Source organism: Taudactylus pleione, unplaced genomic scaffold (assembly GCF_031769625.1).
Source record: "Taudactylus pleione unplaced genomic scaffold, aTauple2 ptg000946l, whole genome shotgun sequence".
NCBI classification, from domain to species: Eukaryota; Metazoa; Chordata; class Amphibia; order Anura; family Myobatrachidae; genus Taudactylus; species Taudactylus pleione.
The window spans coordinates 3,657,770-3,674,679 of NW_028285347.1; the positions used below are offsets into that span (position 1 = coordinate 3,657,770).

The 16,910-nt window shown below is 46.0% G+C and overlaps 1 protein-coding gene across 1 annotated transcript in view; it reads right to left on the bottom strand.

Moving 5' to 3' along the window:
- Positions 1 to 5,272: 5,272 nt before the first annotated feature.
- Positions 5,273 to 16,910, bottom strand: part of LOC148473280 (uncharacterized) — a 29,445-nt gene continuing 17,807 nt past the window's right edge. Inside the window, exon 2 of the mRNA XM_088459855.1 lies at positions 5,273 to 7,724. Within this exon, the coding sequence (XP_088315981.1) occupies positions 5,363 to 7,636 (2,274 nt within the window). The 5' untranslated portion in view covers positions 7,637 to 7,724 and the 3' untranslated portion in view covers positions 5,273 to 5,362. The remainder of the gene's footprint in view (positions 7,725 to 16,910) is intronic.

Below are 16,910 nucleotides of genomic sequence, written 5' to 3' on the forward strand. Positions count from 1 at the left end.
GATAAGCTTCAGAAATAGCCATACGGATCCAGGCTGCCAAAGTTGGCTTTGAGGCAGGCCAACCCTTTTTACGGAAGCCATAGAGGACAAACAAAGCGTCCGACTTCCTAAATGAAGAAGTGCAGTCAACATAAGTCCTTAAGACCCGCACAACATCCAAAGAGGCCTCACCCACGGAAAGACCCGGTGAGTTAAAGGCCGGAACAACGATTTCCTCGTTAACATGAAACTGGGAAACAACTTTGGGAAGAAACTCGGGCCGAGTGCGGAGCACTGCCCTGTTTCCATGAAAAACCAAGAAAAGGGGGTCTACAAGAAAGAGCCCCTAAATCAGAAACACGTCTGGCCGAAGCAATAGCCAGAAGGAAAACAGTCTTAGCTGTCAACCATTTAAGATCCACTGAGCCCAGTGGTTCAAACGGCGGTCCTTGGAGAGCCCTCAGGACCACAGCAAAATCCCAAGGCGCCACAGGTGGAACAAAGGGCAGCTGAATGCGGAGAACACCTTGCATAAAGGTGCGCACATCCGGGATTGTAGCAATCCTACTGTGAAACCAGACAGACAGGGCCGAAACCTGTACCTTCAAAGAAGCAAGGCGAAGCCCATGATCTAGTCCCGCTTGTAGGAAGGCGAGAATCCGAGACAGACGAAACTCCCGCGGTGCATAACCTCTCGGTCGACACCACTGGAAGAACGTATGCCACACACGATGGTATATCCTCGTGGAAGACGGTTTCCGAGCTCGCAACATGGTACGCACTACAGAGCTGGAAAACCCCCGGGACCTCAGCCACGCCGTCAAAGACAGCCGAGTCAGGTCCGGGTGAAGGCAAGGACCCTGAGACAGAAGGTCCGGTCGTAGCAGCAACCACAGAGGACTGTCCACGGACAGACCCTGAAGGTCTGAGAACCAGTGCCGTCTGGGCCACGCGGGAGCTATCAACAGGAGCGTTGATATTTGAATTTCCGGATTACCCGTGGAAGAAGGGAGACCGGAGGAAACAGGTATGCGAACCGGAACGTCCACCGGACGGACAGAGCATCCACCAGAGACGCCCCTTCGTCTCTTGTGCGAGACCCGTACACCGGCAACTTGTTGTTGTGCCGGGACGCCATGAGGTCGATCTCTGGAAGACCCGGTCTGTCCACCAGCAGTTGAAAAACGTCCGGGTGCAGGGACCATTCCCCCGGATGAACGTCCTGGCGACTTAGACAGTCCGCCTCCCAATTTAGCACTCCCGGGATGAAGACCGCTGATATGGCCGGAAGATTGCGCTCCGCCCAAACCAGGATCCGAGAGACCTCCACGAGAGCCGCCCGACTTCGGGTTCCTCCTTGCCTGTTTATATAGGCCACGGTGGTAGCGTTGTCCGACTGGACCTGTACCGGGCGACCCTGGAGAACCCGATGTGCCTGCTGGAGAGCATTGAAGACCGCACGGAGTTCCAAGATATTGATTGGAAGCTCCGCTTCTGTCGGCGTCCACCTGCCCTGGAACAAGTGTGGACCCGAAACTGCTCCCCAGCCCCGAAGACTGGCGTCCGTTGTCAACAGGACCCAATTTGGAACCCAGAACGGACGTCCCCCGCTGAGATGGGTCGTCTGTAAACACCAGGCAAGGGACAGGCGAACCTCCGGGGTGAGCACAATTGTCTGGGACTTCAGAGACTGCGGCAGCCCGTTCCACTTGGACAGAATCAGGTGCTGCAGAGGTCTGGAGTGAAACTGGGCATATTCCACCATGTCGAACACCGACACCATGGAGCCCAGTAACCTCATCGCCGAGTGTAGAGACACCAGGCGACTGAGCAGACAACTGCGCACCCTCGACTGTAAAGCAGAGATCTTTGCCTCCGTCACGAAGATCCTCTGCTGTTCCGAGTCCAATAAGGCTCCGAGGTGCAGAATCCTCCGAGACAGGATTAGAGTGGACTTCTGCCAGTTGATCATCCAGCCGTGCCGTTGCAGTAGCGCAATGGTCAGACCCAAGTGGCGTAGAAGGAGCTGTGGAGATCATGCCACCAATAAAAGGTCGTCCAAGTACGGTAACATGCGGACTCCCTGCAGCCGCAGAGAAGCCGCCATGACCGCCATCACCTTCGTGAACACACGTGGTGCTGTCGCCAGGCCAAAAGGTAACGCCCGAAACTGGAAGTGGTCGCTGCGGATTGCAAACCTGAGGAACTGTTGATGGCGCAAAAGAATAGGGACATGCAGGTAAGCGTCCTGTATGTCCAATGACACCATGTAGTCCCCAGGTTCCAGCGCCAGAATGATGGACCGTAGGGTCTCCATCCGAAACTTCGGTACCCGCAAAGACCTGTTGAGAGCTTTGAGGTTGAGGATCGGATGATACGACCCATTGGGTTTCTGTACAAAAAAAAGATTTGAATAGAAACCCTGGTGAAGAATCAAGCCGGGGGTCTGTGCCGCAAGGAGAGGGCGTACCCGTGGGAGACCACCTCGAGAGCCCAAGTGTCTGTCGTAGTGACCGACCAACACTGGGCGAACTGCAGCAGGCGGCCTCCCACTTTGGGATCCCCCAAAGGGAGGCCCGGACCGTCAGGCCGCAGGTTTGTCATCTGGCTTGGGGGCCGGACGTCTGGTACTCCATGCCTGCTTCCGGGGCTTGGCCGATTTCTTAGGGCCAGCCTGTCGAGGAAAAGACTGTGGTTTGGGCCTGCCCTGGGCCCTAGATGACCGAAAGGACGATGGTCCAGAACCAGAAGGAGCAGCGGCCGACGGGAGACAAGCCGATTTGGCTGCCGCCAGCGTGGCCACAATCTTATCCAGATCCGGACCGAAGAGAACTTCTCCGGTAAATGGCAACGCCTCCAGACCCCTTTTGGAATCTGCGGCCGCCTTCCAGGATCGCAGCCACAAGGTGCGACGAGCAGCCACCGCTGCTGAAGAAATTCTAGACACCAGAGTACTAATGTCTAAGGCTGCCTCGTTGATATAAGTGGCCGAATCACGGAGATTACCAATCAACTCCGCCTGTTCGGCCGGACAGTCGGAATCAAAAGATGCCTCTAATGAATCCGCCCAGCGCTCCATCGCTCTGGCAACCCAGCAAATGGCCATAGCCGGTCGTGCTGCCCCCCCCGTAAGGGAATAGGCGGACTTCAGGCAGATCTCCACCTTGCGGTCCGTAGCATCCTTAAGGGAGGACATGGATGGCATCGGCAATGTGGCACTACGGACAAGACGGGTCACGTGAGAATCCACCCGTGGAGGGGATTCCCACTTTGCAAAATAATTATCCGCGAACGGATAAGCCACCGCCAGGCGTCTCTGCGGCTGGTATCTTTTGCCAGGCTGTTTCCACGCCTCCTCTAAATGGTCCACTAACTGACCTGAAAGAGGAAAGACTGTGGCATCGCCCTTCACATCTTTAAAAAAGGCGTACTTAGATTTAGCCGCTGGGGGAACTTCGTCCTCAATCACCAAGGCTGTGCGGACTGCCCGAATAAGTCCAGGAATATATACCTGGACTTAGCGTCAGCGTCCTTAGTACGGAGAGGTTCCTGATCGTAAGGATCCAGAATCTCCCCATCATCAGACGTCCCCTCGTCATCCTCATAAGGAGCCGACAGAGACGCCACCGGCCGTTTATGTGGCCGGATCACAGACTCCCCTTGCAACACATCCGACAAGTGCTGTACAGAACTCGTCAGGGAGTTAACCCACGCCGGCTCCTGAGAAACCGGGAGCGGGGAAATAGGGAGACTGTGGGGTACCACCAATTGTCGTGGGAAACCCTGCATGGGTGACGACACCACTGACTGCTGGGACAAACCCATCGGTGTAAACGCGGGTTGCGGAGCTAACTGGCCCACTAAGGTTGTAAGCGCCTGAGCGAAACAAGCCCAGGGTGGCTCCTGTACTGGTGCTGTAACCGTAAGAGGCCGCGCCATGGACAAACACTGCCGGCAGAGGCCCTCCGCGCTACCCTCCCCCTCCGCTAACGGTACTTTACACGTAGTACACTGTAGCCGGAGAGGGAAATCACTTTCAGACATGATGGCACCAAGTATGTGACCCCTCTCACCAATTATATATCAAATAGGCGAGAGACCACCCTGCAGCACCGCACCGCAAGGGCTTAGCAGAAAGAACAGGGATAGTAATAAAGCTGACAGTTTAGAAGAAAAGTTACAGGCAGCAGCGCTAGCACAGTCACATACAATGCAAAGAAATATCAATTCCTGCACTAACAGCGCTGATCAATCAACTACGCAGACACAGGGCCTGGTAGGACACAGCGCAGCATACACAGACCTGACCCAAATCGGAGGAGAGGTATGCGGGGGGACCCAGACCACGATGCTTCCGTCCAGGCTTCCAGCAGCGTTCACCATGCGTTCAGAGGAAGATGGCCGCCGAGGAGCAGAGAGGAGGCTGGCCTGGGGGAGGAGCGCTGCCACAGGACCAGTCGGCAGCGTGCAGAGAGGGCTGTGTGCAGCGGGGGAGGCGCCGGCTGTGAGACAGGGAAGGCGCGCTCCCCTGGCATGCATTTAACCCCTGGGACGCCGCAGCGCTACCGCTCTGCTGCGGTCCGCTGTCCCAGGGGGTAGTGGAAGCGCAGGTTGGTCGCCTGGCTCCACGCTGCAGCCAGTCCCCAGGGAGCCCCCTGCCTGGGGACTCAGGACCATGTGATCAGCGGGGACCCACCGCGGGACCCCGCTGCTTACCTTTGTCCCCCTTGAATCCGGCCATGGTCTGGAACATCTGGGGTCACCGCTAGCTGTGACCCCAGATGCTCACCAGCATCCCCGGATCGGTACCGGCGTTCTGGTACCGGCGGGGGTGTAGGGAAGACAGCATGGACGTCAGGACTGACTGTCCATGCTGTACATCCAGATGTGAAGCAACAGCTGCACTGAAGAAAGCTTCAGGGGCTCTTCTAGCCACCACTCCGACAGGTGCACCCGACTCCGGCCGGGCACCAAACTAAACTGAGGTGCCTTGGCTCGGGGGCGGGGTATAGGAGGGGGACCTAGTGCATCCTGGGAGGCTGAAAGCTTAACTCTTTGGTGCCCGATGACTGACGTCACACCTATACCCCAAGGTATCCTGTGGATACCCTATGGACCCTGAAGTAGAAATCATCAGATTGAGCAGCATGTAGGGCCGACCTGAAGATGTGAAGCGGAAGCGCGCATTGTGCGTACACACTGGACAATTTGATCTGCCCGATTCCGATGGATCGTAACGACAAATCGTTCAATCAAAATATTGTCTAGTGTGTGCCCAGCTTTACATTCAATATACAAATTAAAGATTATGAAAGGTAGAATATTTCTAAAATATGGATTTGCACTGCTTGTAATAATAAAATGGCTATAGCTTTGCGGTGAATCACTTTCCACATTTGGCCCCTGACATTTTTTGATGATAAGCCAACATTGAGGCATATGCGAAAGCTTTTCCACACACGGTACACAAGTAAGGCTTTTCTCCTGTATGGTTCTTTTTGTGAAGTGCAAGACCTGAATTATATCTAAAGCGCTGACCGCATTCCAAACACTCGTACGGCATCTCCCCGGTATGGCTTCTATGATGCAATCTCAGAGTTTTCTTGTCTATAAAGCCTTTCCCGCATTCCAAACATGGAAACGGCCTCTCCCCAGAATGGATCATCTTATGTTTAACAAGCTCCGAGTTCATTATAAACCGCTTCCCGCATTCTGAACACGCAAACGGTTTCTCTCCTGTGTGAGTTTTCTGATGGTTGACAAAAGTTACCCTATGTTTGAAAGATTTACCACACTCGGAACAGGTGTATGGTTTTTCATCTGTGTGAGACCTCTGATGTGAAACCAGCTCCCCATTGAAACTAAATGCTTTCCCACACTCTGAACACACAAATGGCTTCTCTCCTGTGTGCATCATTATCCTGTGCTTACGAATTGTACTGCTGTCTCTGAAGTTTTTCCCACATTCCGTGCAATGGAATGGCTTCTCGCCAGTGTGACATCTCTGGTGAACAACCAGGTGTGAGCGGTGTCTAAAACATTTACCACATTCAGTACAAGGAAAAGGTTTCTCTCCTGTGTGAACTCTCTCGTGTCCCTCAAGCTCAGATTGTAGGACAAAACTTTTCCCACATTCCAAACATTCAAACGCTCTCGCTCCGCCACTGTGATATCTCTGCTGGTGTAAAATCATCGCTATTTTCTGTGTAAAGCATTTCCCGCACGCTGTACACACAAATGGCTTTTCTCCCGTGTGTATTCTCCAGTGCTGTTCAAATTGACTTTTGAATTTAAAATGTTTGTCACATTCAGTACACACATGCGTGTTATCATGGCTTTTCTTGTGCTGATAAAGGTCAGACACGTTCTGGAAACAATCACCACACTTGGCGCATTTATAGGATATTTCTCCTGAGTGGGTTTTTGTGTGTCTGACAAGATGACTTTTCAGGTAAAAATGTTTGTCACATTCAGGACACACATGCATGTTATCATGGCTTTTCTTGTGCTGATTAAGATCAGACACGTTCTGGAAACAATCACCACACTTGGCGCATTTATAGGATCTTTCTCGTGAGTGGATTTTTGTGTGTGTGACAAGATTACTTTTCTTGTTAAAATGTTTGTCACATTCAGTACACACATGCGTGTTATGATGGCTTTTCTTGTGCTGATTAAGGTCAGACACGTTCTGGAAACAATCACCACACTTGGCGCATTTATAGGATATTTCTCCTGTGTGGGTTTTTGTGTGTGTGACAAGATGAGATTTGGTAGAAAAACACATTGTGCATTCGTTGCATGCAAATGGCTTTTCTCCTGTGTGGGTTTTCTGATGGAGACGAAGATTGCTCCTGCAAGCAAAAGCTTTTCCGCATTCATGGCACTTAAATGGCTTTTCCCCCGTGTGCGTCCTCTTATGGCTGGTAAGATGCGAATTAGTAGAGAAACATTTTCCACATTCGGGACATTCAAAATTCTTTTCTCCTGTGTGGACAATCTGGTGGTTACGTAGCTGGAATTTCGTAGGGAAAGCTTTACCACATTCAGAGCATGGAAATGGGTTTGCGCCTGTGTGGGAAGCTTCATGTATACGACGATTCGAGCTTGTGGTAAAACCTTTACCACATTCATGACATTTATATGGCTTCTCTCCCGTGTGAGATCTCATGTGGGTTGAAAGATCAGATTTACAAGACACCCTTTTCCCGCACTCCGCACACTGATGCGGCTTCTCTCCAGTGTGTGTACGGTGATGAGCCCGGAGGTGCTGCTTCTGCACAAAGCATTTTCCACATTCCAAGCATTTATACGGTCTCTCCCCTGTGTGCAGTCTCTGGTGTATATTTAGGTAGCCTAAATAAGCAAATTGTTTTCCACATTCCGGACAAGGGAACTTGCCCTTTTTATTGGACTCAGACTTATTTTCCTCAAGGCCGGAGTCAGCCTGAGAGCTCTCATCAGACCCAGAAGAGATGTACTTAGGCTGTGTAGTGCAGGCTTGCTTTTGAACCTGATGACCCGACCTAGCGGAGACCTGTGAAGTAATTCTATTGTCGGGCATCACAGTTGTAGCTGCCTCTATATTCTGCACATCCGTTGTTTCAGTGATGTCAGCCAGGCGGGATTTTCTGACACTGCCTCGTTTCTTAGACATTCTGCCACGTCTTCAACAATTTATTCCTGCTAATCCCGTCCACAGCGATCTCCCACAGATAACACCAGTGGATTGTGTGATTATATTCCTGTTGGGAGAGACAAAGTAATAAATTGAAATATGGTATTTAAACATTAAAATGTGGTGCTAGTGTCTTATTTTTTTTTTTTTTTCAGTGACGTGATGTTTTTAATAATACATATTTTTATGGATTGGGTTTTTTTCTTCTTTTAATAGTAAAAAGACATCCTGTTATTTTTACGTGATACTTGAACGAACAGACAAACAAAATTCAGAATTTTAATTGTTTGTCTCCATAGTTCATACACAGTCCCTAGGAGTACATTTCTCCAAAAGAAAAATTCTATGTACAGATACAACCATTACAACTTTATTAGAAGTATAGATAAGAGAAGTGTTGTATTGATTCATAGTCAGATCTATCCTTCTTGCACAGGATTGGCTCACTAAGCTTTCTGTTCATCTTATTACACAGTGTGCCATACGGCAGCTTTATAAGTATATAACTCTTCAAAATACAATGGGGCATTATTCAATTGCAGGTGGGATTTTGAAAAATCCAGCGCCAATTTGTGTGTGTTTTCTCCACAGCCGCGATGCTTTTCCTATTCAAATGCCTGCGAGAAAATGAGCTGCAGTAATTTCTATAGACATTATCGCTACTTTTTTCTTGCAGCATTAGAGCAGGTCCAATGTTTCCTAAAATCATTATTTTAAGGGAAAAATTGTCAGGACTTGCTTCAGAACCCCTAAGACCCCCCCTCATCCCAATGACTAATTAAACAATTTGAGGTTTCCATTTAGCTTAATTAGTCCAGTAATTACATGTCATTAATGGTTGGCAAAATTAATAATGGTCTCAAATTACCCTAAATCAAATGTTTCGTTAATTTAGGCACCTCAAATTTAATTAAAGAATATAGTTAATAAACAAATAATTGCCTTATTGTATATATTTTTTTTTCATTTTAAAGTGACCTAAAATTGCTCCAAAATCACTTTTCTTTTAAATTTGCATTTTTTTGTTTCATTTGTTTGTAATAAAACGTAAAGTTTGATTTTTATAAATAAAAATTTTTTACTTTAAAATTTAAAAAAAAAATAATAATAATAATGTGCACAAAATCAGCCATAGAATGCATTTTTCGAACAAAAAAAAAGCAATATATTTTTCTTTGGGACAGTAAGAACTATTACCCAATTTTTATAAAAAAAAAATTCTGGGTACATACTGTTCCCCGATATATTTTTCAATTGGATACCGCGGATATCGGGAGCGCGGTAATAGAAAATTGTTAGTAATAGAACACTGGTCACGATGCACCCGTGTACATTTTTGCGGGGAAAACCTTGCGGGCCAATTGAATATGCTCCATAGTGTTCCACTACACTAGAATAACTAAATAAGAGATTCTCCTTGTTAGAACTCAACTCATTGAACTTTTTGTTTATTACATTATTCAGTGTGCTAAACAGCAGTTCCAATGGGGATGGGTACGGGATTCCAGCGCTCCATATCCTGATGCCAGAATCCCCAACTGTCGGTCAGTATCCTAACCCTTCCCTTCTCTCTACCTGTCCCTCCCTGGGGCCTAAACCTAACCTTGCCCTCCCTGGGGCCTAAACCTAAGCCTCCCTTTAGTGCCTAACCCTCCGTGTAACCCCGCTAGGCTTTTTGACAGGTGTCAACGGCGATATTCTAAGTGCCAGCATATTGAACGTATCCATTCCTATGGTATGAATACCAGCAGGACAAGTTTCATATGCACTATTATTCAATAACAATAAACTGGCGGGTTCTTTGTACTAGAACCTGGCTCATTTACCTGTGAGTCTATCATAACGGACAGCGTGTTGAACGCCACTAACATATGTGATCATGACAAGACCCACACACACATATAATATATATATATTATATTATTTGACACTAACAAGAAGATTCTTTCTATAAGAATCTAGCTAATTCAGCTGTGTATCCAGTACAATACACAGTGTAATATTCGTGGTTGGGCCTGCGCTCACTAAATCTTGGGGTGTATGTAGGTCAGCTGCAGGACCTATAAGGGGTAACCAGTCCCTATTATTAGTAACAGAAAATGGATAGGAAGGTCCGCACTATGGGTCTGTATGGTACCTGTGTGTACTTGGTGATAAAAGAGGACAGTGGTACAAGGTAGTAATGTACAAATATGGGTTACTTTTATTTTATACTGGTAGTACTGGGAGTCACAGTGTCCCTCTCCAGTATATTCTAGATAGTGGTCATTATTTTGAATAATATCACACGTACATGTGTTAAAAAAGGGGGGAAAGAAATTAATGATCCTATGGCTTATGGTAAAAATACCTCCTGGTGAGTGGTCCGGTCTGGTCTTCTTTTCTATCCGATCCGTCCGCTGCGCCCCTAGGCGAAGAAGGGCTGACAAGCGTTGGAACGGACACCTACATCCATACTAATCACTATTACTACCCACCACCAATCACCGCCTACTAAGGAAGTCCCCTTGACTAGAGTCGAGTAAGCGGCCAGACTTCTGCTAGATCCGGGGGACCGCGTGATCTTTTGCGAGATCGCGGACTTCCCGAAGTCTCACAGCAGACCAGCGGTTAGCTGATTCCCAGACAGCGTGTTACAGCTCTCACACGCTGCAACCTAGAAGCACAATGGACGGAGTGGACAGAAAAGAAGAAGACCAGACTGGACCACTCACCAGGAGGCGAGTGAAGCAAGACATCGAGGGTAAGTTGTGCACTTGGGGGATACAGGCCGCCGCCCCACCAGACAACGCCTACACCTGGACTATAGTGGACATTAAGAGACTTATTTTTTTTACCGTAAGCCATCGGATCATTGGTTTCATTCCCCCCTTTTTTAACACATGTACATGTGATGTTATTCCCAATAGTGACCACTGACTAGAATATACTGGAGAGGAGCACTGTGACTCCCGGTACTACCAGTATAAAATAAAAGGAACCCATATTTGTACATTACTACCTTGTACCACTGTCCTCTTTTATCACCAAGTACACACAGGTACCATATAGACCCATAGCACGGACCTTCCTATCCATTTGACAATACACAGTATGCCCAGTATAATACTTCTTGCATTTATTATTTAATTATTTTAAGAATAGTGGATCTCTTTGAGAATATTACTTATAGTTCTCGGTGTACCAGTTAATTAACGATCATTAACTTCACATCCTTTTGATCCATGTAAGCTTTATTGATCTTATTCATTATTATAAGTTGTTACACTTCTAAGATAATCATGCCACAATTGCGAAGGGCTCACTTATTTTAATGTGACTAAACAATTTTTTCTTTTTTGACCAATGCTAAAAACATTGATCCTACTGATGTTTCCTTTTGATGTTCCATCCCCGAACGGTGTGCCGCTTTTACATTTATTGTCTGCCAATTACCAGACAATGACTAAAGCAGTAAATAAAACATTTCCACTGATAGGGGATGGTCTTCCCCATCTTGCATCAAATAAAAAAAAAGGGATGCACTCACTTAGGGGCTGATTAGTAGTCAGATGCAAATGCATGCAGATGGTCATTGTTTCTCAACTGCGCCTTTGTCTAAGTTGCCAAAAAGTCACATAGGGCATGTGTCCCACGGTGTGTACGCACAGAGTCAGAGGACCGATTGAGAAGACCGGTGTCAGACATGTATTGGGCGTTCCTGGGCGGTGACACTGGAAGGTGGCTATTCAGACACACTGAGATGTACTGTCTTATCGGAGTGTTGCAGGCGTGTCACAGAAGTGAGTGCGACCTCAGACACTTAATAGTCTACACTGGAGTCCATACTCTGATGGAGATTCTGCACCGAGAATGGGACTGAGGCAAGTTCCGGTGGTGCATTCGATGGTTGCATCTAAAGATGGACCAATTGGGATTGTAGCATCTACAGCCGTGGCCAAAAGTTTTGGGAATGACATAAGTATTGATTTTCACAAAGCTTGCTGCTCCAGTGTTTTTAGACCTTTTTGTCAGATGTTACTATGGTATACTGAAGTAAAATTACAAGCATTTCGTAAGTGTCAGAAGTTGTTATTGATAATTACATTAAGTTTATGCAAAGAGTCAATATTTGCAGTGTTGACCCTTCTTTTTCAAGATCTCTGCAATTCGCCCATGCATGCTGTCAATCAACTTCTGGGCCACATACTGGGTTTTTGTTTGTCCACCCGCCTCTTGAGTATTGACCACAAGTTCTCAATGGGAGTAAGGTCTGGGGAGTTTCCTGGACATGGACCCAAAATTTTGATGTTTTGTTCCCCGAGCCACTTAGTTATCACTTTTGCCTTATGGCAAGGTACTCCATCATGCTGGAAAAGGCATTGTTCATCACCAAACTGTTCTTGGATGGTTGGGAGAAGTTGCTCCATTTTTTATAACATTCATCAGGGATTCCCAACCACGGTCCTCAAGCCACACTAACTAACAGTCCAGGTTTTAAAGATAGCCATACTTGAGCACAGGTGACTTAATTAGTACCTAAGTTATTTTGATTTAACTGCCTGTGCTCAAGCATGGATATCACTAAAACCAGAACTGTTAGTGTGCCTTGAGGACCGCAGTTGGGAATCACTGACATATATATATGTCTTTGGCTTTTTTTTGTATCCTGACGAAGGGACCAATAAAGAGTCCTGAAAAGTTGATTCAAACAACGAGTATGTGAAGTTTGATTATCATAGACGCCGCGAGTGACGCCTGTTCCAGCACTATATATATATATATATATATATATATATATATATATATATATATATATTATATATACAGTCAGGTCCATAAATATTGGGACATTGACATAATTTTCAGATTTTGGCCTCTATTCACCACCACAATGGTTTTGAAATGAAACAAACAAGATGTGCTTTAACTGCAGACTTTCAGATTTAATTTGAGGGTAATTACATCCAAATCGGGTGAACGGTGTAGGAATTACAACAGTTTCAATATGTGCCTCCCACTTTTTAAGGGGCCAAAAGTAATGGGACTATCAACTCAAAAGCTATTTCATGGACAGGTGTGGGCTATTCCCTCATTATTTCATTATCAATTAAGCAGATAAAAGGTCTGGAGTTGATTCTAGGTGTGACATTTGCATTTGGAATCAGTTGCTGTCGACTCTCAATATGGGATCCAAAGAGCTGTCACTATCAGTGAAGGAAGCCATCATTAGGCTGAAAAATCAAAACAACCCCATCAGAGAGATAGCAAAAACATTATGTGTGGCCAAATCAACTGTTTGGAACATCCTTAAAAAGAAAAAACGCACCGGAGAGCTCAGCAACACCAAAAGATCCGGAAGACCACGGAGAACAACTGTGGTGGATGACAAAATAATTATTTCCCTGGTGAAGAAAAACCCCTTCACAACAGTTGGCCAAATCAAGAACACTCTCCAGGAGATATATGTATATGTGTCAAAGTCAACAATCAAGAGAAGACTTCACAAGAGTGAATATAGAGGGTTCACCACAAGATGCAAACCATTGGTGAGGCACAAAAACAGGAAGACCAGATTACAGTTTGCCAAACGACATCTAAAAAAGCCATTACAGTTCTGGAACAACATCCTATTGACAGATGAGACAAATATCAACTTGTACCAGAGTGATGGGAAGAGAAGAGAAGGAAAGGAACTGCTCATGATCCAAAACATACCACCTCATCAGTGAAGCATGGTGCTGGTAGTGTCATGGCGTGGGCATGTATGGCTGCCAATGGAACTGGTTCCCTTGTATTTATTGATGATGTGACTGCTGACAAAAGCAGCAGAATGAATTCTGAAGTGTTTTGGGCAATATTATATGCTCATATTCAGTCAAATGCTTCAGAACTCATTGGACGACGCTTCACAGTGCAGATGGACAATGACTCGAAGCATACTGCAAAAGCAACCAAAGAGTTTTTTAAGGCTAAAAAGTGCAATGTTATGCAATGGCCAAGTCAATCCCCTGACCTGAATCCGATTGAGCATGCATTTCACTTGATGAAGACAAAACTGAAGGGAAAATGCCCCAAGAACAAGCAGGAACTGAAGACATTTGCAGTAGAGGCCTTGGCAGAGCATCACCAGGAATGAAACCCAGCGTCTGGTGATGTCTATGCGTTCCAGACTTCAGGCTGTAATTGCCTGCAAAGGATTTGCAACAAAGTATTAAAAAGTGAAAGTTAGATTTAGGATTGTTTAGTTTGTCCCATTACTTTTTTCCGTGGTGGTCCGGGTCTTTTGGTGTTGCTGAGCTCTCTGATGCATTCTTTCTAAGAATGTTCCAAACGTTGATTTGGCCACACCTAATGTTTTTGCTATCTCTCTGATGGGTTTGTTTTGATTTTTCAGCCTAATGATGGCTTGCTTCACTGATAGTGACAGCTCTTTGGATCTCATATTGAGAGTCGACAGCAACTGATTCCAAATGCAAATGTCACACCTAGCATCAACTCCAGACCTTTTACCTGCTTAATTGATAATGAAATAACGAGGGAATAGCCCACACCTGTCCATGAAATAGCTTTTGAGTTGATAGTCCCATTACTTTAGGCCCCTTAAAAAGTGGGAGGCACATATTGAAACTGTTGTAATTCCTACACCGTTCACCTGATTTGGATGTAATTACCCTCAAATTAAATCTGAAAGTCTGCAGTTAAAGCACATCTTGTTTGTTTCATTTCAAAGCCATTGTGGTGATGAATAGAGGCCAAAATATGAAAATTATGTCAATGTCCCAATATTTATGCACCTGACTGTGTGTGTATATATATATATATATATATATATATATATATATATATATGGTAAGACAGAGCACCACTCTTTTTCCTACTTTACAATTTTTTTTTGTTCAGCTCATTTTAAATGTTTGCTAAATGAAGGTCTTTCTAGTTGTCTTAATAAAAGTTTTGCTTTAAACCTTTTTCGCAGTGCACTCAGAAATACGGAACCACTTTTCCTGAAATAAATGGTCTACTAAGAGTTGTCTGAGCACCCGGAACTTGTGGCGAGCTAAATGCTTCCTGCTGACAAGACACCTTTATCCCCTCAACTGACAAATATTTTTTTTTACAAAAATGTCATCAGAAATTGTCATTTAATAAAGTAACTGTTTTATGCCTAGCAGTTGTCATGCCCCTAGGGGCCTGTCAACAGGAAGACGCCTGGTACATCATCCCCCACCACCGCAGCATATGCCCATCACCCTTTTAGCCATAAATCTTGCTGTAGCAATTACCCCCCTTAGCATTATCCCATACCCCTATGTCTGTCTATAGTTCCCCACTGCATAATTACCCCCCAACCCACCAGTGGAATAGATCCCCCCCCCCTGTTGCTGTACCCCCACCCCCTCAGTGGTAATAGGTTTCCCCAGTGGTATTACCCCCATGCAAAAGCCACCACTTTGTAAACATACTCCTTTAATTCCCTAACACCTGCTACTCCCATCCCATGGCGTCTGTCCGTTTATAACGCTTGTCGCTTTGCACGTCAATATTAAATCTCATTTGTATTATTCAAATTGGTGCTACTCTGTTAGAACCTGCAAAGAATTACATTCAAGGGCATAACAACTAACAGTGATGCTCCCAAGTGCAGTCGGGATTATCGGCATGCCAGCATTTTGCAACCACAAGCATGGCCAATGGTACTGCACCCCCTTTTTCCAGTAATCGGTAAGCTACTAGAGTTTAGAAAAAATTATAAAAAATAATACATTTAGGTTAGCAAAATGGAAAAATTGGAATAGCAAAAATTGAAAAAATTTCAATTTTACAGTTGTACGAAAAAAGGCCTTTATCAGGGAGCAAGTAATGGGTTTGTTCTGCAGCAATGAAAATAGATTTGCCTTGGACATGAGGCCCTGTCATGGGACTACTGAGGACTGGATGAAAGTCTTATGGACAATGAATCAAAATCTGAAATGTGTGGTTCATCACGCAGCATTTTTGTAAGTTGTCGGGTAGGCAAAAGGATGTTTCCTCAGTGAATGGGATTTATACACTAAGGGCAACGCTTTTAATACCAAAATAAATTGCTAATAAAAGTATTGCCTTTTTACATTTCAGGCTCAAACACAGCTGGATGTGGAGGCTTTTAAAAGCCATTACTTAGTTAATAAGGGGTCTATTAACTAAACTTTGGATGGTGGTAACGTGAACAGAGATAAAGTACCAGCCAATCAGCTCCTAACTGCCATGTTACAGGCTGTGTTTGAAACATGACAGTTGGGAGCTGGTTGGTTGGTACTTTATCTCCATCCAAGGCTTAATAAATAGACCCCGAAGCCCCTGCGACGCCGACAGTCAAATATGGAGACGATGGTCTAGGGTTCTGTTGCTGGATCCAGAGTCAGTGACTTGCACAGAATGACTGACACCCTGAACCAAATGGGCTACCACAGCATTTTGCAGTGCCATGCAATACCCTCCAGTCAACACTTAGGGTGCATATTTACTACAATGCTGGTTTTTAGAAGTGGAGATGTTGCCCATAGCAACCAATCAGATTCTAGCGTTTATCTTCTAGAGGGTGCTAGATAAATGTTAAGTAGAATCTGATTGGTTGCTATGCTAAAAACCTGCACTTTAGTAAGTTTAACCCATATTTGGTCAAATGTTCATATCACAGCAAGATAATGACCCTAAGACACAGCTACAAATGATGGAATGGCCAGCACAGTCTCCAGTTTGTATCCCATTAAGTTACTTTGGGATCACCTGAAGGCTGAAAGCACAGCAACCTACAAGTGCAACACACTTGTGCAGAGCTTTCCAAACGCCATCATTACAGTCCAGGTTTTAAGGATAGGAATGGGTATGAAATCGATTCCCGTCAGCGGCAGGCCGACATGAGCAGAGTTCGAAGTAGCGGAAGCCCGACAGCGCTGGAAATCCCGATCGTGGATAGGTGAGTATCTACTAACCTAACCTAACCCCCCTAACCCTCCTTAGGGGTGCCTAACCCTAACTTCCCCCCCAAGTGCCTAACCCTAACCACCCCCTTCCCCGCTGCCTAAACCTAAGTCCCCCGGGTGGGTGCCTAACCCTAAGTCCCCCCCGGGGGTGCCTAACCCTAACCCTCCCTCCCCCTAGCCTAACCCTCCTGGGGGGGTGCCTAACCCTAAGTCCCCCCCGCGGCTGTCCGCTCACGGCGCCTGGCATCACTACGATCGTGATGCCGGACGCCGGTCTCCCAGCGTCGGGGAAATGCAGGCGTCTACAT